Source organism: Buceros rhinoceros, unplaced genomic scaffold (assembly GCF_000710305.1).
Source record: "Buceros rhinoceros silvestris isolate BGI_N320 unplaced genomic scaffold, ASM71030v1 scaffold10278, whole genome shotgun sequence".
Taxonomy (NCBI): Eukaryota; Metazoa; Chordata; class Aves; order Bucerotiformes; family Bucerotidae; genus Buceros; species Buceros rhinoceros.
Window position 1 is genome coordinate 17,247 of NW_010427443.1, and position 24,168 is coordinate 41,414.

The following is a 24,168-nucleotide window of genomic DNA, read 5'->3' on the forward strand; positions in this document are numbered from 1 at the left end:
GGGGCGGGGGGAGGGAAAAAGCCTAGACCTTAGACTAGGAAACTCCAGTCAAGACTGAACCAACTGATGTGTGTTTCCGTTTAACTGCAAAATGCAAACTGCCTAAGGAACTTCTGCACGAGAGTCACCGTTTCTTAATCGGTATTTACCAAAATGCTCTGAGAGGTCAGGTGGAATGCCCGACAGAAATGCTGCAATTTATTACCCATCTCGAGACACCACTGCTTTACAATGACAGTGCTTAGAACAATTTGTGACGTTCAAAACCATCTACCTGGTCTTCTAGAACCAGACGCTGTTGAAGAGTCTGTAAGTGAAGCACATCGATATATTTATGCTCCAGTAAATGGCCGTGCTTCTAATATGACACACTGCGTATTGCCAAACGTCTTTTTATAGCAACGGCAAGAACCCCTGAGCAGCTCTGATAAGTTACTATTTGAGGGCCATTAGTTCAGCGATGCTACACCCTGTGAGATTACCCTGCGAGATAATAGAAAAATTGCTCAAGACTTTTCCACCTTCTGTATATTTAGAAAATTCAAAGTCCAAGTTCTTATCACAGTTACGCACAGTCTCTAATAAACCAGTGGGTGACTAATGGAGTCTTCAGGAGTTTGTTTTGACTATTTTTTTTTTAAAGGAAGAGAAGGTGTTACTTCCTTGGAGCAAACCTGGCAGATGAGAAGCGAAAGGGACTAGAATAAGACTAACTACCTCCTTGTGTCTCATCATTAGGGATTAACTAGACAAAATACTAATCTCATTAATAATCCAAATGATATGAGCTCTTCTTTTCTGGCAACTTTAATTGGTGCTGTACTTGTACCAAACTGAGAGGTTACTGAGTACTACTTGCATGAATATTTCTTAGCACCAGTCTCAAACAAGTGAGTTAATATAAAAAGAAAGTGTTTTAAACTGCTGATAATAATAAAAAAAATTGCCTTAAGAGAACTAAGGCTAATGGCTGATCACATACCACAATTACAGTCTCCCTGACAGAGAATTTCCCTTCTAGGGACAGGTGTGTATGATTTAGAACACACACACAAAAAAAACCCCAAACCCACAACACAAGACAAATGAGCTTTTTCCAGAATTTTGGGACAATTTCTGAATGAGATATTATCACATTCTAAGTCTGCAAAACCTTTACTCACCTCTTCTGTAAGGAACCATGACTTGTACAGTTTATCAACGAAACAAAGATTTCTCAGCCCATTCGTTGTAACCTGCCTGGACCTGTTGAGTTATGTACAAGCAGAGGTAGGGCTGCTACTGGGATTTGCTCATATTTATTGTTCCAGTCTTCTTAAAAAAACCTCGTGTTTTTAAACGAAATCTGCTTCAGGTCTGTTTTGTAAACCCTTTGAATACCATGGATGTCTTATTGGAGAAAGCTAACAGTAGTTGTGAAACCAGACGTGTTTTAAGCATGGCATACGTGATCTAATGAATGTATTTATTGACAGACTGACACAGTCTTTTAATGGGAAAATTACTACACAAACTGTCACTGAGTAATCAAGACCACCATGCTTATTATGCGAAGCATATTATCATGATAAACTCTACTAATCATCTGCCAATCTAATACGGTTCCCATTTGCCATTAACTCTGACTCAGCCCAAAAATATTTAAGAGCATAATGATCTCCAGGTGCTCAGTTTTCAAATTTTAAAAGTAAGCACTCACCTCCCGTCCTGGCCCTTCATAGAACTCTTGAAAGAAAAACTATTTTTGAATGTCATGACTGCTTTCACAGCATGTCAAAGTGACGGTTCAAACTCTGCGCTTGTGTAATACAGTTCTAAACTCTTGGGAGCAGGATTTTTTTTTTGTACTAAATTGTGACAAAATGCAAAAAAAAGTAACCTGAAAGGGGAAGATAAAAAAGGGGAAAGAAGAAAAAAAGCTTCTTGTCACCATGTTTGGCTACTACTACTTATTCCTCCATCAACAGTTAAACTCTTGGAATTACTGTGGTTTATAAGTTAACTTCTATATTAAAAGAAGAAACAATCTTATAGAGAAAAATATTCTGGTTTTCATAAAATGCTGCTTTCTTTGGTATATGCTTAACAACAACAAAAAGTACGAGGAACAATACTGTTAAAATGTTCTTCCCAAGTCTATACTTGGTTCCCAAACTCTAGGAAGTGTTTCGTGCTGTTCATTCTCTCTGGACATCAATTCATAGCTTTGGGCAGCAAATACAAGATGTACAGATCAAATTTCATAACCCCCCTTTTTTTTATACTGACTTCTTACATAAGTATGGGGCAAAAAGTCAAACTGAAGTGTGTTGGTCCTAGCAGAACTGTCATTACAAATGAAGCACATGCATTCAAACTACCACGCAAGTTTAATTCAGCAAAATAGGCTGCAGCTTCAGTTAACATTCAGACAGTTTTAACGTAGGTTACCAAGGTATAAGAGAATTACGCAGCCTATAGAATTAAATATTCAAATGAAGTATAAAGGTAACTTTAAGTAATTATTTTATACGTCTGTCTCAGCTGAAGTATACGAATGGTAAAAACAACTTAAAGCAAACAATTTTTTCCATCATACTAAGCTACTGTTCGACTTGTCATTTGAGAAATTATTTAGTACAGCCACATTAAAACAAGCATCTTTTACCTGAGGATAAAATGTATTTTCTGTCAGTATGAGTATTACATTTCTGTAGTAATTGTGGAGAGCTCATTTACGTGATCTTCTCATTTCTCTAGAAGGCTCAGGTCCATGACACGACAGGAAAGCACAGACTGGGACACCGCTGTGGCAGGGCACCATCCCATAGTTCCAGATATTACTAAGCAACCAACTAAAATCCCTTTTGCGGCTCTACCCTAAACGCCTGTACTGGGCTGTGATCCACCATCACTCTGACCCCACCATGACAAAGAAAAAAGAAAAAAAAATTAGATCCATGAGGATTTCACAGGGGCAACTTGGGAGCTAAAACAATCACGGGCAGAGCAGGCAAATTGCTCTGCCTTTGATGGCACCCTGGCAGCGTGCAGCTGCTTGGGAACAATCGCCTGTGCAGGACCTTGATCTGCTGCTCGCTCACTTATTGCTGCTTCATTATCCCGCTCTAATCACGGGGCCTAGATACCAAGGATTCTGCCTTAATCTTCCACTCCTGTCCCTTTAATCATCCCATCAGTTCTGTTTGGACTGTAAGGCGGGATGAGGTCATTCCATCTTCCATTGTGTGGTGTTTAAACTTACACTCTTAGCTGAACAGACAGCACCTAAACCAAGTTATACTTCTCACTCCAGCAAATAAGTCTCAGAAAGGAATATTTATGGAGTCCAAGCTATCAGTATGACAGATTGTCACGGCGTGATTGGCATCCATACAATCTGTCACGTCTCTAGAGAGAATTCTTACTATTTCATAAAAAAACCATCGCTTCGCAACTGGCAGCTGATATTATTGTTTATCACCCAGTGTTAACAAAACCACAAAGAGAATCTGACTGATACCCATGGATGCTTACAACACTCTGCTCACAGGAAAAAAATAACACTTTAGCAGAAGAGAAAGAAAAAAAAAGGAAGTAGATCATCTAGTATATAATTTATAACTTGCAGCATACCAAATGCAAGTCAGGGTGGTACATATGTAAGCATTATGTTGCCTTATGTATTTACATCGCTTAGTACAATGGTACTCCTTATCTGGATTTGAGTTCGTCAATATTATAAGTAAATAGTAATAGGTGTAAATTATTTATCTAAGACATAGGTTTATATAATATTTTACACAGACTATGGCCGAGTTAGCAATACTGATGCAACTTTAAGTCCTGCACTTCCTCACTTTAAGAGCATTCAGCACAACCGCAGTATAGAAAGTTTCTATTGCCCGTGTAGACACTTCCATGTAAGGAAACAGTTAAGCTGCAATGATTAAAACAACTTTACTTAAAAAGTCTCTCTTCTCGAAAATCCATTAAAATGCAATACCTAACTAATTTTGAAGAGTGTATTTTAAAACCCAGAGTCTACCTCCACGACTTGATCTTAACAGGTTTGCTTTGCCTGGCAGAGATTTAAAATGTGCTGGTTTATATGTTTTCACATTGCACCTTCGCCTGCTAAAACATGGCTCAAAGATGGTCTTACATTTACGTTGATATGGTTAATACCCAAGAAGATAAAATCACCTTCAAGGCAAAAAGATAGAATTTAAGTTGAAGTTACACATTACTGAGCAAAACGCAACTACAGAGATCCACGATTTTTAAAGTTCCCTTTAAAATGTTCTTTCATATCAAAGCACTTTGTGGAGGCTCCAGTTTGGCAAGTGCCATGAAACATTTGCGCCTTCCCACAATAAGAACTCAAATTACCTTCCTCTCAGAATACCCTTTGTTGAAGCCAACAGACAAAGAAAACACATCAAAACCTTTCTAACTGCTCACCAGGAATGCTCCAAAGTTCTCAATTCCTGGGACACTTTTACTTCCCAAATCAGGGCTGTACCACCACTAAGCTTCACGTGTCATCTGCACCTTTGGTTAACAACAGTGCTGGAGCAGTCACTTCCCGCTCCGCTGTCCAGTGTCCCTCGTCAGAGAGACCATCACGCTGTTGTACAAACTCCTGCACCATTCCCCTATCCATCACCTCCGAAACACACACTACCAGTGTCCCTATAAAGCATATAAAATCTAGCTGTGCTTTAACTAGGGAGCATCGATTTATTCTGAAAATTCACATTTACAGAGTTTTGGGGTTTTCTTTTTTTTTAAGATATGCTCTGGTTACAAACACCCGGTTGAGAATCCAAAGCTCCCACATACACAAATATTTGGGTTTCAGGGTATCATTCAAGTTGCACAGTAATTCAGTGATTTTAAGGTGTAAATAAAGCATACCTGGATGGATATTTATGATGGTCCAGCACACTTAACTAATCTTCCTCATGAAACTGAAACTTCAATGCAACCAAAAGCCACGGATCATTTTGAATGATGCATTTGAAATAGCTACTTCAACTACAAGTCTAATGTAACCTGCTTCCTATCAGGCTCAAAGTCTTAGACTGACAGATTTTAGCCCAACTTTCACTTCAGTTTGTTTTTAAAAGCAGGTTTACCAGAGCACTTCAGAAAGGAAATGCGAGTAGAGCTGGGAATTGGAAAACATCCTCTGAGACGTATTCTGGCTGTCGTCTTCCCCAGCCTCACCGCACCACTTCAGCCCTCTGAAGCTTCCCCACATTTAAATTGTAATATTTGCAAATTATTTACTCAAATCCCAGGGGGTGTTATGACAGTTAGTTAGTTAGTTAACCACATCCCTTTGAACAGAAACAGGATGCAAATGCTCGCTATTATTTCGTTCATTTCATTACAGCAGTTAGAGAAGCACTGGCTACTTTTAAAACTGTAAAACTAATTACTAGATTTCTGATTTTTAAATACGTATAATTTTCCCAGAGATTTACTTTAGAGAACTGAAATCCACTCACAGCAATTGCAGTGCAAAATACGTTAGATAAGGGAGCGTGAAATTCCACGTAAGCAGGGTCACGGTTTTGTTGCCACCATTGAAGAAAACAGAAGAAGTGGGTAAAGATCATTTTCACTAGTGAGATTCTGAAAGGCAACTTCAATACCTGAAAATCGGATTTCTAAAAGAAGCCCCCATCCCTGGAGGGATTTAACAGACGTGTAGATGTGGCGCTGAGGGACATGGCTTAGCGATGACCTGGCAGGGCTGGGTTAATGGTTGGAGTTGATGGTCTTCAAGGTCTTTTCCAACCAAAACGATTCTGCGATTCTGTCTTAGATGGTAATCGGGCCATGGACAGATTACAATGTCCACATTATTAGCACTAATCTCTGGGCAGCTTGTGGATGACATGACAATACCTGAACTGCCTGATTAAAAAGCGGGTATTGAATAAATAATGCTTCTGCTATTAAAAGAAAATATTGATATTTGGAATAAATTTCAGTAAAGTCACAGTGACAATAAGCAAAGGCATCAGACAAAGCTAACCAGTACAGATCAGCAGCATACCAAGATGCAGTATGGGTCAGCTTCCTCAAAAATACAGCTGGAAAACTGTTATTTCATATATGCTTACCCTGAATGACAAAGAAAATCTTTTCACAACAAGCAACCTAAAAATAAAAAACCTTTATTCCAAAGTTTAATAAAAAGTTGAGTGAAGAGAAGTTTATTAAAGAACTGTGTGTTGAAAGCATGGGAATAATGAATTAAGGGAAGAACCACCACCTAATTCTGATCTTCTCTCTTTCTGCCCTTCAGCATCAACAATACTCTCTTACAAGACCTTATCACGTAGCATTATAATACGGCGCAGTGTATTCAGAGTTCACATACCCAAATGCCTGTCTAGCTTCCACCTTGCTAATGGTTCTATTCATGCCACAACCAAGAATTCTCATGTTTTCCCCTGTAGCTATTTCTTTACAGGTCGCAAACGTTAATCAACACACAACAAAATACAGCGACATCGAAAACTTGCTTAAAAGCTGTTAGTGAACCAAATCACAAAGGGGGTTACCGACTAACCGATAAACTTCTGGAGATGGGCATAAAACAAGGCCTCGAGATAGAAAGCTCTGCATATGACAGAGAACAAGGAGAACAGGGGAGTAAGAGGAAATATCACAGGATCTAGACCAAAATTGTAGAGTCACTAAGTAAATCACATCATTTGATTTTGTCATTAAGAAACTACAGGATAAAAAGACATCAAGCACAATTTTTTTTTATGCCCTGCACAACTACCTAGTGACATCCACTGTCACTCGCTATGAATGCTTTGTAAGATTAAAAAAGATAAACATGTATGTGCTACTTTGAAGTAGGCAACTACGAGAGCACTCCTCTCCCTGAGATGTCACTGCTCACGGCAGTCGAGGAAACACTGACTGACGGAGATGAGAAGGAAGCTCCCGTTGCTGTCTCCGATGTTACCTGTCTCTCACCTCTGTCCTTGTGTGTACAGCACCGACCAGGCACTCCCTACAGATGCAACAACTCCCTGTGGCAGACATGACAACAGCGCTACTGAGCCTCCACCCCCGTGGGCAGTGCCCACTCGCAGGAAAACCTGGCGGAGCAGTGAGGGCAGTACCAGGGCTCCAGGCTGGGGCTCTGCCTGCACAGCTGACACCCCATTTCCTGCTCCCAGGTTTTAAACATAACATTTTTCACTCCTTCATGATGGAAAAGGAAGATGGATGAGAAGCAGAGCTGTGGTAGGGTGAATTGCACTATTTGTAAAAGATGTTTCAAGGGACAAGCAACCTCCCAAAATTTGAAATCTCTTGCAGCAGAAATACTCGATTTGCAACATCAATGGAAAGCAGATGGTTTCTTCTTTTAAGTCAGATCCTTACATTATTTTACCCTCATTTCACATTTTTAGGCATTAATAATTTTTCAATTACAAAAAAGGATCATTACAGGTTATTTCATCCACACTAGTCATTCACAATTGGTGTGAAACAACTGTTTCCATGTTTAAAAACACTGACCACGCTAACTGTACACTAATTAAAATTTTACTGCAGCATTAGCACAGCAGAGTCTCACAGAAATCACTAATACAGTCAAACAAGAGCATGAACCTACTGTGCTTGCACAACAATGACTTTTGAATTAAATAAACCAGCCTTTTCACATCTCACTTTGAAAGAACGGAGCAGTGCTGTAATTAGGATGTGCTAACTAAAACACTTGTGCGAGTTTAACCTTTTCAATAAAACCACGACTGCACTTGACACATCCAGGCTGGGGCTGCAGTTCCCATTTCCTCCAAAGCTGAGGTGTAAGGGCATGGACCATCCTGCCACAGCCAGCCATCCGCACAGCCGTAACAAGGAATGTATTTGCCCTCTGATTTATAAATTACATGGATGAGCGCACTCAGGAAAACAAGCTAAAATGAACACGCTCTTAATAGTTTCTTTAATTAACACTTTGATTAACAGCTGCCAATTTATCTAGAGGTCTGACAGGATTGCAATCAGCTAAGTTTTTATTGCTCTTTTCTCCCCTTGCACTTTTCCCATCAGAGCTGTGGCTTCAGAGCGCTTTCTGGGGATTTTCCAGCTTCTGCAGGGAAACAACTCGGTGGCAGAGGCTGCCTCCCGCGGCCCCTCAGCCAAGTACACCCATACAGCCAGCACGAGCTCTGGAGAACAGCCCTGGCACAGGTGTTGGCAGGGGCTGTGGGGCACGGCGCGGAGCAGAGCTCATCGGTTCGCCCCTGGTCGCGGGGAACTTGCCGCCCACGGGCTTCTGGAGTCTGGTCAGGCTGCTCCGGTGACATTTCAGAAGGGCTCACGTGGGCCGCTTGCAGTGCTTAATCCCTTGCTGGGCAATTATCCATGACGCTCCGCGTGCTCCGCTGAGGCCTCACAACCCACACGTGGGCAACACCGATGTCCACACTGGGCTGTCGCACCAGCAGTTCTGAGGCTCCAGGCTGGCCTCGGGCACCCTGTGGCAAACCCCAGGGCTTCTGGTTTACCTACAAGGCTGCTGCTGACAACGGCCACTGCCGCCACAGAGGTGGCATCGATGCTGGTCAGATAGGGTCATGGCGTGTCCATATTGGGATGGCCCCCCTGGGGCTGTATGAGCCAGCCTGGGGGACACCCAGCACCCCCACGGCTGCAGCTCCCTGGGCTGTCAGTGGCCCAGGGGGACATGACCCCCAACACCCCAGCAACACATTGGAAGACACTCAGCAAAAATTTACTCCAGTATTTGCTGCCCTGAACTTCCAGGTCTTCAGCACAGGGATACTAAAACCTAAGTTTTACCAAATTACTGATTTCTGGATCATTTCCAAAGTGTATCTGCTCACAAAAAAGAAAAGGAAGAAACAGCTTGTGGCTTTTGCTCTTGTTTTAAATTGTCATAATCAAAGCTGACATTTCTGGTCTATCTTCACTTATTGAATTACACCCAAATTAATTTTTAAAACCACGCAAATCACTTTTACACCAAAACAAAAAGTTTGCCAAGTGGAAAGGCAGTTGGCTTGTACAAATGCCTTTCTGCATTAGCATCAGTGTGTTAGGGTATTTCTTTTCATTGAGAGGGGTTAAACAGAAGCAGGGAGCACTATCTCTGCAGATTGGGTTTTGTCTGGGCCAGGGTTTTTTTGTTGGTTTTTTTTTTTTTAATGGAACATGCAGAAACCTGGAGATTACTGCTCCCGTTAACAAGCTTAGAAATGAATTCTAAATCCTAACACACAAACACTAACTTTCCCAGGTCTGTGCCCTCAGAATGAGGCAGCAACCAGCTTCTCTTTTGCTCTCAATTTTGAGACAAGTTGACAGCTCACATCCCCTATCCATTAACTGTTAAGGACAACTCAGGAATACAGAGACATTTCCTTGGATTACACTGTTTTGAAAACACATCTCCTTCCATCGCTAAAATTAGTACCAGAGCCATGCCTGTGTGTGGAGGGTTTGTTTCCATCGTACACTCTCCTACTGAACACCCGTAATTAAAACTGGGTAAGTCTCCAACAGATTTTAGTGGCTCACAAAATTCTCGACTTCGAACTACTATGTGAGGAACCAGCACTGATGTATTTTTCATCTTAAAAACTAGTATTTATCCTTCTTTAGTCTTTGATTTGGCCTACTCTCAGTTTTGGACCAAGAGGCCAAGTAACTTCTATTTTGTTGCTTGTTCCACAAATAAACTGACCAAGAGCAGACAATTTAATTCCCACACGGAACAATACAGAAAGCTGTCTTCCTTCTGAGTAAGAGCGAGGACAAAGAGCCCAACTGCCAAGAACCCCCAGCAGCTGGGCGTCAAGCCAGGGGCTGGAATGGAAGGGAGAGGCATGACGGTACATTCACACGGGGAGAAAACGGCACCGGCTCACGGGAGGGCCCACAATGGCAGAGAGAGAACGCGACGGGATTTTATGCCTGTCTGTGTTGCAGCAGCAGCACATACACCAACTGTCTCAATCTGTGCCTTTGTTTTGACTTACTATTTTCCAGTGACTGAAGCCTTCTATTAGTAAATATTCTATAGATTAAATATTCATGGGGTTTCACCTTGAGACAGATTGTGAGTGTGCCACAGTTAAATCACATGCTGCAAGTGCACTCTGACAAATGCAGAAGTAATTTTACTTGATGCAGTAAAAACAACCTGTTACATAAAATTAAATTATGAAGTTCTTTTCCTGGTAATAAACACTACAAAAGGTTTTAAGGTTTTTTTCCTATTAATGCTACTTAAAAAAAACCCCAAAACACCAACAATATTAGATTCAATATAAAAGCTTATACCATCCATCAATACCTGAGTTCAGAGGCCTAAAATTAGCCATGGAAACTGTAATAGTACTTTGTGTAGATAAATGCACAAAGGGATGTATGCCTGCGCTGCTGCTCGCTCCCAGGGGACGAGGCTGAAGTGACAGGACTCCTGCTCTAACATCAGAGGGACAGCGCCGGCAGGGCAGAAGGGAGAGCAGCAGCTCAATATGAATCATTGCAGAGAACCCAACGTCCAGGTCTTTGGTGTTGCAAGACCACCCAGGAAGGACAACTTGAATTGTGTTGAAGCCATTGCAGTGAAAGAAAGTTTCCTTCCTGCTACTCAAGATAACATAAAGAACAGGATCACCTCCCTCCCTTCACTTCCTCACTGAATATGTGTAACATGAGAAGATAATTTATACCATTTACGATGCTATCACAGTGTACACCCATACAGGAGCTCCCTAGAATGAATAAGTACCGCAGAACATTAAGAAATGCACCAAAAAAAAGAAAAATATCATTCTACCACCTGCACTATTCTGCACATTTTTCATCACCAAGAAAACAGATTTTGATACCAGCTAGATAATTTTTAATCTTTTACTTACATTCTATCTTCTTGCTTGGTTTAGTGAAATGAGATAAATGCTTGTCCACATTTTAGCATTCTGTAGTTTGAAATTAGGTTAATTTTTAGAAATCTGAAGAGCTGGACTTGACACGGGGTTTATCGCTAGTGTTAAAATCAGCACTCGGACAGAAAAGGTAGAACCTCTCAGTGCTCTTACAGAAGGAAGGCAGGAAGATCTTCCCTGGCCGGTTCTCACGTGCACACAGCAGCCTAGCTGTGGCACGCGTACGTCTTATTAAGGTGGCAGGCAAAAACCACGACATGAAACCTGTAGCTATGTTTGTGGAGAGAGCAGGAGGTGTTGCAACAGGAGGGAGAGCGAGGAGAAAGCCACAGACGACCAGGCTTCATTAATCTCCGCTGCACATGAAACAACTCATTTATCCTTTCTCAAAATTCAGCAATCTCAGGCACCAATTTCGCAATCACTTTAAGTTGGCTTGTGCGAGCTAACACTGCCACAGCAAAAAGCGTCCCTGCCCTCTCCCCCAGTCCTGACGGCTCAGTTCGAGCCTTTGCACCATCTGCTCTCTTCGTAACAAAGAGTAAAACCATCCGTTCAAAGCCCTGACAGTCTCACAGACCACAAGCCTTCTCGTGCCAAAGCCAGCAATTAACAGAGCCAGGACTAGCAAGAGTCAGGGTGACTCGAGCCCAGGGAACAGGCTGGAGGCCTGAGCGCCTGGGGGTGATAGAGAACTGGGTTGTGAGCTGCAGGAAGTAGTTCGCCAGTTCTTGGAAGTTTTGAGAGGGTACATTAAAAAAAATTAGACTTCCAAGGAATTTCATCTGATTGATATCAACACTGTGTAACCTGGGCTTGCTTACACTGCTTATGTTTACATTTAGTGCTGTCTAAAATGGTTTTGTTGTAAATATTTTGCTTCGAAGAGATTGTTTGGTTATTGGCTACTATTATTATTCTTCCTGGAAGGAAGAGAATGATGGGCCTTGAGCCAACACCAAACTTCTTAAAGCTGATGAATCAAGAACTCCAGCGTGGTTACTCGGAAAACCAACTTTGGCACCACGAAGCGCACACAGAATGAACCCTGCCATGTACTATGTGACACCACGAAGCCACCCTTGGTGAAGGGAGCAGCAAAACCATGTTAACAGGTAGTACTATTGACTGGTATTTAAGGCCTTGCGTGTCTTTTTTTCTCTGAAGTTGGAAACGAGTGCTCCAAAGTCCCATCATGAATGAAATCCCCAGAACCTCCAGAACCACTGGGCAATGGTCTTTAAAATCAGTGGACTTTTCTCTCCAGCAGGAGACTACCTGAAGTGGCAGCTATGTGATACAGAAGACACAGTTGTATCAGGCAAGATTTCTGGTTTTGGTGGGTTTTTTTCCAAGTGGGCATGCTTAGAAGTTCCTTAGGTTTCAGAAAAGTGGAGCGAGTCCAAAATGAAACGTATGACTTGAGTACAGAGGAACAACTTGACAGGCTTGTTGGTACCCAATCAAGTGACAGCACTTCATGCCTTAGTATCAACTCCACTTACACAATGTGCTTGTTTACACCAGAAACAGAAAATCTAACTGCTGCCTGTATAGCATGTGTGTACACACAGAGTGAAGGCTTCTATATAGAATTATGCCATTTTCAGGGACTAAAACCAGAAAACACATTGAGTAATTAGACTTCAAGTCTAAACCACAGCTATTGCGGACCACTGCCACCCGGACAACTGGGACAGGGCAGAGGAAATAGCAAGCAGCCCAGCTTTCAGCACGTCCTAACTATCTGCCAAGCCTCCAGCCTCCTCGGGTACATTCTTGTGATCACAGAAAAAGGTGATGAGTATAGTCCTAAAGGTCAGCACCCATCCTCTGAGCACTGATCAATCCTACAGAGAGCTGGGCCAAGAAAGGAACTGGTCGCTACCAAATTTAAGTGACATTAGCCATCATTCTCAACCCATGACAAGCAAAATGTGAGCATCAAGCCTTGCAACACTGCACACACATAAATTTATATACTTTCTGTGGATATCAAAGCAATCGCAGGTATTTTTAGAAGCTGGCTGGGGATAGCTTTGTGACCACATGACCACCTTTGGTCAAAGAGTACATGGCACTAGGATGAGGAGGGGACTGAACAGTGGCAGCTTAAAAACCTTTCCTTTGACCTCAGAGGCCAGGAGAGGGCCAACATGGCATGTTTCCAGTATACACATGGGTACATGTACCTTGTCAGAGGCTGTAAGCCAAAATGAAATGGGAGAAAATGAGTGCTAGCTAGTCCCTTGCCAATGATGAGAAGAGCCAGGGCCTCACAGAGCACTGTAAGGCTCCTCATTATAATCTAGAAGAGTGAAAGAAATTAAAACAATTCATTAAGTCCACCCTAATACAGCAGAACATCAAAATGCTTCGCCTACAAACTCAAATGAAGGCTTCAGCCACATAGTAACAGAGGAGACAGCCAGCTTTCCTCTTAGCAAGGAGAGGAGCCATCAATTCCATGTGAGTATCTTCAGACAGGAATGAACAGCTCTTAAAACTGTCAAAGGGTATCACACAGAACTTCTGCTGATCAGCTCAAATCCAGCTCTACAAATAATCCACAAACATGGGAAAGGCTCAGGCTCAAAGGCGTAAGGGCACACTGAAAGGGGTATACCTACCTAACCCACGGCATCAGCTGCACCACACCGCAGAAACCAGGGCTTTTCCCACCGCCACACATGACAAACAGGTTCTCTGCAGCCGGCGAGGTGACACACAGAGGACAGGGCACAACACAACTTCTGCCTGATGCAGGAAGAAAATCCTATAGGCTAAAAACATAAGGTGATCTGGCCAAAAACAAAGGATCCTTTTGAAAAGCTACTCTACACAGAACTGTAAGATAAAGATGTTCTGTCAATCTTGCCAAACAACGAGGAAAAACTCAGTTATGGAAGAACTGCTTCAGCTCTCCAGGTCTAACTGCCCCTTTCACAAAGCAGCGTGATGAGGGAGAGTTTCATACCAACATGGGCAACTCGCCATCTGGGGAACAGAGAACAGAAAAGAGGACAAGAATCTCTTGATGACAGCTCTTCTTTCTCTAATACACCCAGGGGAAACATAATTGCAATCTTTGCAGCCAGCAGCTCTCAGACACTGCAGAACTTGTACAAGGCAGCAGAATACGGGAAGTTTATCAGGAATTTATGTGCTAGACACACTGATGGCTTTTCCTTCTACATCATTTTGCTGCTGTTCAAAGTATTAACCTGTTGCCCTGCTGCACAACAACTGGAGGAACACCTACATAAATGGCAGAGTAGATATACTGATTTTCTATACAAGCACTACATTATGTTTTAGTTTCATCAATAGCAGATAACAGGGTTTGGAAGTATTTTGGCCATTACTGCTCGAGATAGGTAACGATGGCCTATTTAGTCAGTAAGAGTATTACAGACTTATCTACCATTTCATGTCATATTTAACTGCTTGTTATTTTCTATGTTTTTTAAAAGATATTTGTAAAAAACTCACATTTTTATGGAGCTCTTATAGAGCTGGGCACTGCAAGAGCTAATCCAAGACTACTGTTGAAAAGCTGTTTGAATCTTTGTTACAGGTAGACACAACACAACATTTAGGAATCTGAATTGACTTCAAGGCCATTTACATTATTGGAATATAATTACTTAGCATTAAACTGAATTAACCCTAATGAGGAGCTTAAACATTTGCATTACTTGTGCTCTTTTGAAAGTGCATTTCAGCCTTCAACTATTATTTTTTTAACTTATTACATAAATCACATGGTTATTGACTGCTACTCCTCAAGAAACTTAGGAGGGTTCGTTGTATGCGAAGTGTTATACACTCCCTCTTCTGGTAATATCTTAAAAACACAGTTTCTAGACTTTGTGTATCACATTTCAAATTTCAAATATTTTTATTGCCTAGAAATAAAAAAAAAATAGCCAAGTCTCATGTCATAACCTGCAAGTTTGTTTTTAAGAAGCCAGCAAACTGGTGATGAAAAATGAGTAAATAATGGGTGAAAATCACTTGACATAATGCCCAAGTAAACTAGGTAGCGGCTACTTTGTAGCTGTGCCGAAAAACAAAGCGCTACTGATTTCTTTCAATTCAGTAAGAATAATATTGTCTCGAGATTTTCCACAGGCAAGGCACTTGCATACGTGCCTGGTTACCGTTTGCTGCGGGTGAGAACACAGCTTTCAGAACACTGCCTACTTTTCCTGAGGCGACAGGTGAAGTTCCTACAAAACACCGCCACTGTGTAGGTCCAGCGTGGGTAACCTTCCTCCATATAGTACATTGCCTCCTTTCTCCTCCACTTGTAAAGAACTGGTGGGCATTTCCTCTTACTGCAAAAGCTGCTGAAAGCTACATGTACATCCTACTCAAAAAAATACTATTTAGAGTACAGAAAATGAGACTTTGAAAATAAATTTCAGAAATCCAGCAAGAAACAGTGAAAGGGATAGACAGAAAAACCAAACCTAAGACAACCTATTGATCAGCGCACAAGTCTGCGTAGGTCCATCTCTTCCCTTGATGGTCAGCACCTGATGAAGCCAGGAAGGGTGTCAAGTAGGACATTCTGTTGTTCTCCCCATCCACCCCACCCCAAAATCCAAGAATGTCATGACGTTACACAAACTACACTGACAGCATTGCTGCCAAAACAGTGAGAGAAAAAGCTAGTGAAAAAGCCTTTGTTTCTTTTGCCTTGTTAAACCTCTCCTCTTTTCTTCCACTTTTCCCCCTCAATACGGAGTAATAAACCCAGCACCATACCTACTTCATTCTCCCTCCTGCAAGGTGATTTTCTTCTCTCTTCCTTATTTAGCTTCCCCCTTATTGTCTTCATCTATTTCTTTTTATACGTGTTTTACTTCAGTTCTTTGTTTCACATTTCCCTTTTTAGCTATTCCCCCGTGTCCTCTCTTTCCCCTCCTCGGACACACACCCACCCAGACTGCAAACCACTTAATTCTAACTGTGCTGAACCAGCCCTGCCAAAGCTTCTGTCCTCCTGCCCGCACTGGCTGGGCACTGCTGCCCCAGCCAGGTGCTGCTCAGCGCTGCGCTGGGAGCAGTGGGATCTCGGCAAATAAATTGATGTAACTGATGGTTACCAACGAGTTCTCCTATCTAACCTTCAAAGCTGTGCTTGCAGAGAAAGACACAATGTGCAAATCTTCTCCCTTCCAAACACGGCAGTTGTTCGAGTTGGCTGGTACGATGAGAGGGTACAGTCTGTGCAGCTTGAGACTATGTGTTTCCACGAAGAAAAAAAAGAGCAAAAACCAACCCAAACCATTTTCGTGACAGTTCAATACCCAATATTGTTTTACAAGCTTCCCAGAATACTTCTCCTTGGAATCACGAAGCACTCTGGTTTTCATCTGAGGCTTGCAGTTCTTGGAATAATCTACACAGTTCATGAGAACACAGATTCTCCCCCCAAAAATAAATGAGGACATCTTTACAAATAATTGATCTGCATGTGGTTAGCTTTTGAAATTGAACTACTTCTAACCCCACCCTCCAACATCAAGTTCACATCTCAATGGCACTGACAAGTTCCCAACTCTCCTCCACAACAGCAGAAATCCTGCCCTTTGTCACCTTGAGTCAGGCTTCTCCCACCTCCCCAGCTCTTGAACAGGTCGTGGCTTCATTCTTCTGCACTCAGCTTAGGGCTGCCTGCCAACCCCTGCCTGCCCAAGTCCTGCCCTCGCAATGCGTGCCACCTCCTCTGCCTGAGCTCCAGCTTGAAGGAGTGGCTTAGGCACTAGAAAGAGCCCTTTAAGCTGTGAAGGAAACCTTCCAAGGATGTGGAGCACGTAAGCTGATGCAGAATGGCCTTCCCTGAACCTGCAGGAAACCTGAAACGATGGTTATGAGAGCTGTGTTCTGCTCCACGTGCCATTTCATCATTCAAAATGAATTCTGAATGATGAAACTTAACATTGACTTTTAGATCAGTAACTCCCTCATTGTCAATCATTTTTAATCGTAGACCTAATGTGACCATCCCAGCTGGCCTCTTCCAAGATGAAGCTACAAATACACTCAACAGCCACTTTTTATTACCTCTGCTTGTTCTCTCTTCAGATCTTACTCCAATCTATTTATCAACATACTTTCTCTCTCTTGCTGACAACTATTTCTGTAAGTGACAGTGAATGCAGCACTGATTCCTCTTTTCCCACAAAGATACATATTTGGTTTTGTTTCTTTCCACTTTTCTTTCCCCACCAATGTTTACCTTGAAAAGGGAGCACTTGGCTCAAGTCTCCAAATACCTACCAAGGAGATCACTCTAAAGGAGCAGGGTTTTCATGGAACCCTTGTATAATTTTGTACATTTGACTTGTTTTAAATACTTCAACATTTTAGTGACAACAGAATAAGAAAAGATAATCTCTATTCAGCCAGTAATACACCACAAGGATTTCTGCATGTAGGTCTTCCGCTATGGCAGAACAGCAGAAAATTTGAATCACGCTAACCAAAGGTAAGAAAAGCCAAAAGCACATTAAAGCACTTCAAGCTTGTACTATTTTAGCGCACACAGTGCTGCAGGTAGAATAACACGGTAAGCAGTAAACTGAACAATCAATTTAGTTTTTAAATCTGAACATCACCTTTTTTGTTTGCTGATACTTAAAATTGCTTCAACCAGAGCTTGACAAGTCCATGTACCCACAAAAAAGGAGGAAGTTTTGCTAGAAAACTGCCATCAACCCCTCAAACATGCTTTCACATAATCAACAAAGACCACAGCCATTATGCTCACAAAAATAACCTACACACGAGCCACTTGCAATGTTACAATTAACCACAGAGCTTAAGTTCATCGCTCCTTGAAATCTGCACCGCACATTTGGTACTCAACTAATGGCTCTGGGGTACACATTGCAAAGCCCAACACATACTTACAGTTTCTTTCCAGGGAGTAGTACTTTCTTATTTCTAAATAATGCATCATAAATAACTAAATCAGCTGAAATGTTTGGTTCTGAAATGTTTTGGTGATTCTGTGAATCCTGTGCTGACCTCTGAGCCCATTCCCTTCTGGGACCATGCCAAGATGATTCTTACAAATGCTACAGAATTTCACCAATCTTTGCCAAGAACTGAAACTAGTTGTCACTGGACCCAGAGTCTAAGATCCAACTGCTGGATCCTGGACCGTGCAAACCACTGTGAGAGGACTGTGTATTTCAAAAGAAGCTGGTGAAGTTGCGAATGATAATTTGTTAACTCTTATACATTAACTTGAGCCATAATATGCCAAATGCCACCTGTGAACCTTTGGCAATATGCTTGGCAAATTACTCCAGCACATCTGTAACACACCTCACAATAATCAAGTTTTATTTTGATTAAACTACTACAGAAGATTACTGATACTCAAGAAAAATCTTATGATTTATATAAAAAGTTTTTATTCTGCTTTAAAAAGACATTAGTGAGCAGTGGACACCATTACTCAAACAACTTGCTTGTTGCAAATTATGCAGGCCATACTGAAGGTTTATTCCTCCAAAACGTGGATGAGCTCAGGCAATCTCCTACAAGGGAAAAAAAAAAACCAAAAAAAAAAACCTCCACACAACCCCCACCCACACCCTAACCAAAACAAAAGAACTCCACCAGAAAACAAACCCTCCAGCCCTCAGGTCCAATGGCTCTGGAACAAGACTCAGTACATTCTTCTCCTATCTGCTTCAAATGCTGCCTTGTACAGACACTTTATCTTTGCTTCCGTAATCCATGTGAAACACTGTTCTCTTCTATTCTAAACAAACAACTTCTGCACAGCTTCGAAAAACAAAACTTTAAAATATTAAATACCAACATCAGATTTTTCAGAACAATTAGCTGCTACCAAATTTGAGAGGGTAGGACAAGTTTATATTCAATTCACAGTATGTCAGAATAACCCAAATACATAAGGCTGCACAGAGTGTAATACTTAAATTATGTGTGATAGAACATCCAAAACACAACTGCATATTGGCAGGGATAGTTAACGGATCATTTATCCCTATCGATATCACAACAAATATCACGTTCTCACTGAATACAAGCACTTGACACCAACACCAAAAAGCCCCTTACCACTAGCCAGAGTAGTAAACCTGCTAGGTAAGAGTGGGTGTGGGAACTGGCTCAGGGAGGAAGGAGTACGGTTAGATAATTAGATGAAGGAGTTTCACGAGAGCCCTTACAGTGACTTGCAGGATGGACCCAAGTAAATAATACAAGTGACCGTCTCTACTGCCCAGATCTGCCCCCCAAGTCTCTTCAGGCTGAGTATAAGGCTGTGAGACGACCCTCTTTATTCTGACCTCACAACCTCCTAGAAATCACAAAAGGTGACCAAGTCTGTACTATTATCCCGTTCTGAATGCTGTGCTTCAGGTTTAAACATGCACCAATCGAAAACCGAAATGCTGAAGCAATTCCTCACCAGCTCACAGAGCAGTAGTGAGCAAAGCTCACAGCAGCTGCTCACCTTTGCCACTGCACGCCAAACCTGTGCAAGTTAATCAAAACATTCGACATAGCTTTTGAATGACTCAACAGCCCAGCACGCTATCATCAGCTCTTTCCAATACGTACTGTATCGGTGGTTTGCACAATCGCTACGTGACTCATGGGCACTCTCGGTTTAAGTTTTACAGGTAGCCTTTGTTATTATTGAGGAGAGTTTAACCCCACTCTGCATTTACGGAAACCAAGGCACAGAGGAAATCTGCAGAAAAACGTAGGAAAAATTAGAAGGAAGAAATGCCGCATCTCTACGCTGAGGCTACTTCCTCAGCGCTGAGCGATCTCCTCTGAGCCACAAAGCAGCCCAGATGGTGCAGAGAAGCAGCTCTCCTCTGACAGGAGGCTGATAACCACAGGGAGATGCGATAAACCCGTGGAACGTCTAAATACCAGCAAAAGGTCATATAGCCCGAAAACCACATCACTTCAAGGTTTCCACAAAATAACGGTCGCAATGGCTTCCTCAGAGAGCAACCTTTTGGTGCAGCACAAGAACTGCATCTAGCACGTTTCTGTGGGAAAGGAGAGGGAGGAAATAAAAGGGACCCAGGCACACCCCATTGTCTTAAGGAGCGTGACAGCAATTTGACAGACAGCAGAGTGATTTTTACTGTAAGAATTTAATATATAGAGAGGAAACTGTGCAGGGACTTAAGTAATATTCCTGATTTAAATACAGATGGAGGATCTGTGTGGCACAGAAGTTGGAGAGGCTGGCACACGATCATCCAGAGCTGGAGAAAATACTATTTCTTGGAATAGGTCACTATGATAAGTGATCTCAGGTGTTTCACCCATGAGACTGAGTGCCTGAACATTACACCTTTATTTCATCTCTCACCTCTGAATTGATCTTGAGCCATCCAAGGAAGATGCTGACACCACAAAAGCAAAACCATTCAGAAAGCAGCAGCAAGAATACCAGCAATAAAGGACTTCAATCACTTGTCCAGCCCCACAAATGAAGCAGCTGAGATCTGACAGACCTGAGCATTTGTCTCAAAACAATTCTTCCTTGGCTGGCCGGCCTGCTCCTGCCCCACCAGATGCCCAGCATCACCGCTACGCTAGGCCAAGGGATAAAACTCTTTCAGTGTACTGACCGCCAACTGCTGTACACTGGTTAGAAATACCACAAGCAAGCTTCAGCTATCTCATCATATACGGTTGCTTTTCAAAACTAACCTACACATGGTGTTATGCATACCAAATACATCACCAAACTCCTCAAATCTATGATAGTATATATACAAAAATACAAAATAAATTATTAATATGGCAATTCATACTCCAAATGCCTGCTTAGGTTGCCTCGAAAAGCAGAATTTGAAAAAAGCCAGCACATGTCCTGCAATGTACTTTCAGCCTACCTAGTTAAGTAGTTTATCACCAAAATGCTTTGGAAGAAATTAATTAGCTCATTAGGTTTAGCTAATAGTTTGCTTAGCCCTCCTTTGACAAAAGTGACATTTTAAAGAGCATATTCTGCTACTTCAGAAAACAAAATCCCATATGACAAGTTCCAAGGAACACCAAGTACAAGCAACACGTATCACCAGGAGTGTAGAATATTTTAAGAAATTGCTATTTCTCTAGTAACAATTAAAAATAACTTTAAGACCTTAAGAACATCACAAAAAGGTACATCTTCATTGATGCACTGCAATTTTTCAGAACTTTTGGACTTAATCTCTGCCTGAAATAATGCCAAAAACAATAGCCCTAATTCAGGACAAACTAACTGATGAATCCATAGAGTGTTTTACTTTGTTACATGACAGCATACTTTTGGCTTTAAAAGAACTGTGTAATTTAAGGACTTCAGCAATTTCCTTCTTCTGAAACACACTGTTAAAAAACCCCATGCCATTGCCTGGTAATCAATCACCTGCTGTATTTATCAGCTTTCACATTAAATTTGCTAAAATGAGGGACAAATGTGTAAGGATTTCAAGAATGTGAAGGCTGATACAAAGCAATGAGAGCTAGTGCTATGCAAAATCACTAAGTCAGCCTTCTTACCTCTCTGAGGCTACTAGTTTGGCAAACTAAGTCTTTTAATGACGTACACCCCACCCAAGCCTGTTTTTCTCATCAGAGTGACCCCGCCTGTTTCCTCTGCACACCGCAGCCCTCAGCAAGCTTCTTCATTGTTCAGAATGGGCTTAGAAATCCTAAGAATAACCTCTTCATTTCCACCCCCTCCTTCTACATTTTTCTCAAAGTATGAAACTGCCACTGACGTAAGGTTTACATTAAGGAAAGCTTCATGTTTAGAGATCACGCTCCTACAATGTGATACAGAATGGGAACATTGTGTTAGCATTTATTCTTTTGGTTTTTATTTTTAAATATTTTCCATTCCTTCACTTTGTAGTTCCCTCTTCGCTCTGTCCCTTTTAAATTGCAAGCAGTGCTTACAGAAGAGTTTAACTTCACGTAACGAGATTAACAGTGGTGCAAGCAGCATTACAACACCCCATGTTTTCATTTCCATGGTCAAGAAGCAATGCCATACCTATTCAATTCTTCAACTGCTTCTTCAACCTGCCCACAAGGATGTCATGCCAACAGCTACAACTACAGTACAGATACCTATTTGTCAGGCGGTATTTGGAGATCACCTGCTCATTTCAGAAAGACAACCCAAAGTGTCTGCAGATATCCACAGCTCTCCACCACTACCAACCTGGGCCAGTTCCATATTACTGACCTCAAGATGGAAGATTCAACATGCCAACACTCAGAACTGGGCACCATCCAGTCCTCCCCCATAAATTTATTTTTAACTGTCAGAATCAAATTAATATGATATTTTAGAAAGACTTATTGGACATCCCAAACTGATACTCAGTGACAGGTGAGGAATCACACTGGCAAGGGGTGGACTTGCTCTTGGCTGGTACAGCTCTTGAGACTTACGTCCACAAAATCATGGGTTTAAAAAAAAAAAAAAGATTAGTAGTACTGCCATCCACAGAATAACAAACAAACAAGTAAGAATTATGTCACCAAACCTATGCAGATTCTTCTCCAAGTCACTTGTGTAACAACTGCAGAATCCAACAGCAAGGGAAGGGGTACATCCACGAGGCACAAAAACAAGAGAAGTGACAGGTACAGAGTACGTCCACCCTCTGCATAGCATGGAAAGACCCTTCCCCAGTCTCTAAGCAGCAGTAGAAGCAAATATATCTTTTCTTGAGAAAGTGCTGGATTATTCAAGGTGCAAGAAAAGTTAATTCTTGTTTTCAACACTAGAAACGGCTCCCTGTCCACATCCAGCATCTTTTACCCTTCTAAACACCGAGGCCATCAGCAGTTGCACTGGCCACGAAAAAAAGGAATGCATAAAAATCTGCACAGCGGGAGGAAGGAGCAGTTCAGAAGATGCTCTGTCGATCTTTTTTATTAGCGATTGGTCAGAAAACATCTCCTGAATTGGTCAGAAAAGAGCTCCCGAATGTCTCAAGAAACAAAGAGCTGAATACCCAAAACCTCCTGTCCAAACACTGGCATGAAATTGTTTGAGGTTCATTTCTAATCTTGAGAGGAGTGTGGAAGAGAACTGCCAATCTCCCCAGTTAGCTCTGTAGGAATCAACTGAGCACTTGAACTTCTGTAGCACTTCACATTTTCTCAGTCCTCTATAAACACTGGCTAACACCAACCAACACAACAAGAGCTTCCTCACATAGTTTATATACAAAACCATCGGGCCAGTAAAACAAATACAAATTGATACTTCTGAAAATAAATAAATAAGCTGACTGGCCCCTGGAAGGATAGGATGTTTGACAGCACAATTTGTAAGTTTAGCTTTTAGCTGGAGTTCACAATCCACACTGTAACAGAACCCCTGTAAAAGTAATCTGTATAAATACCCAAGGAGAAATGACACCCACAGACACAAACACACTACACACGCTGTCTGTGAAACACACATCATTTCAAAGCGGAGCTGTATGCACACTGCGTTTCAAGGCATTAAAAAAATTAAAAAGGAGCAGGATCTTTAAAATGTATACAAAATGATTACAGACAGGTTATGTTCTTTGACATTATTTATAATGTAATGATCTATGTACCAACAATTTAAAAAAAAATTGCCAGGCTTAATCCTGATTTAACCTCACCCTTAATTATTAAAAATAGTTAAGCACTTACCATAATGTGATTGAAATGCCTGTGGTTTTACGACCTGATTACAGTGGTTACACATCACCAAATAGAAATCATCATGAGCCGGGCAAAGACCAAATATTGGCATATCTAAAAACAAAAAGACAAAATGGCATCTCTCAGCTGCTGACAATTATTGGAAAACAGTTTAATTACAAAGCCATGACACTAGTGTTGAATCATAATTTTAATACATTCGTATCAAATTTGAAAATGAGGAAAAAAAAGAGCATATAATGCAATAGATAATTTTGTGCTGGAGTATTACAAAAGCAAAAAAATCTTCCTACAAAGATAAATGTAGAATGAGTGATTACTTGTAGAAAACATCTATTAGAAAACTCATTTAGGACTGATTATCTTATACCAGATGCAAGAATGTAATAAAAAATGACTGACTTCAGATGACAAACACAACATGAGAGGGGATGTTTTATGTATTCTGAAAGGGGGTTGGATTTTATTCCAATTTCATTAAATGAATTAAAAAATGAAC

At 41.5% G+C, this 24,168-nt stretch overlaps 1 protein-coding gene across 1 annotated transcript in view; it reads right to left on the reverse strand.

Moving 5' to 3' along the window:
• The window catches only part of ATXN7 (ataxin 7), a 34,295-nt gene extending 10,535 nt beyond the window's left edge, over nucleotides 1–23,760 (reverse strand). The window contains exon 1 of the mRNA XM_010141909.1: nucleotides 23,658–23,760. Coding sequence (XP_010140211.1) covers nucleotides 23,658–23,760 — 103 coding nt within the window. The remainder of the gene's footprint in view (nucleotides 1–23,657) is intronic.
• Nucleotides 23,761–24,168: the final 408 nt, after the last annotated feature.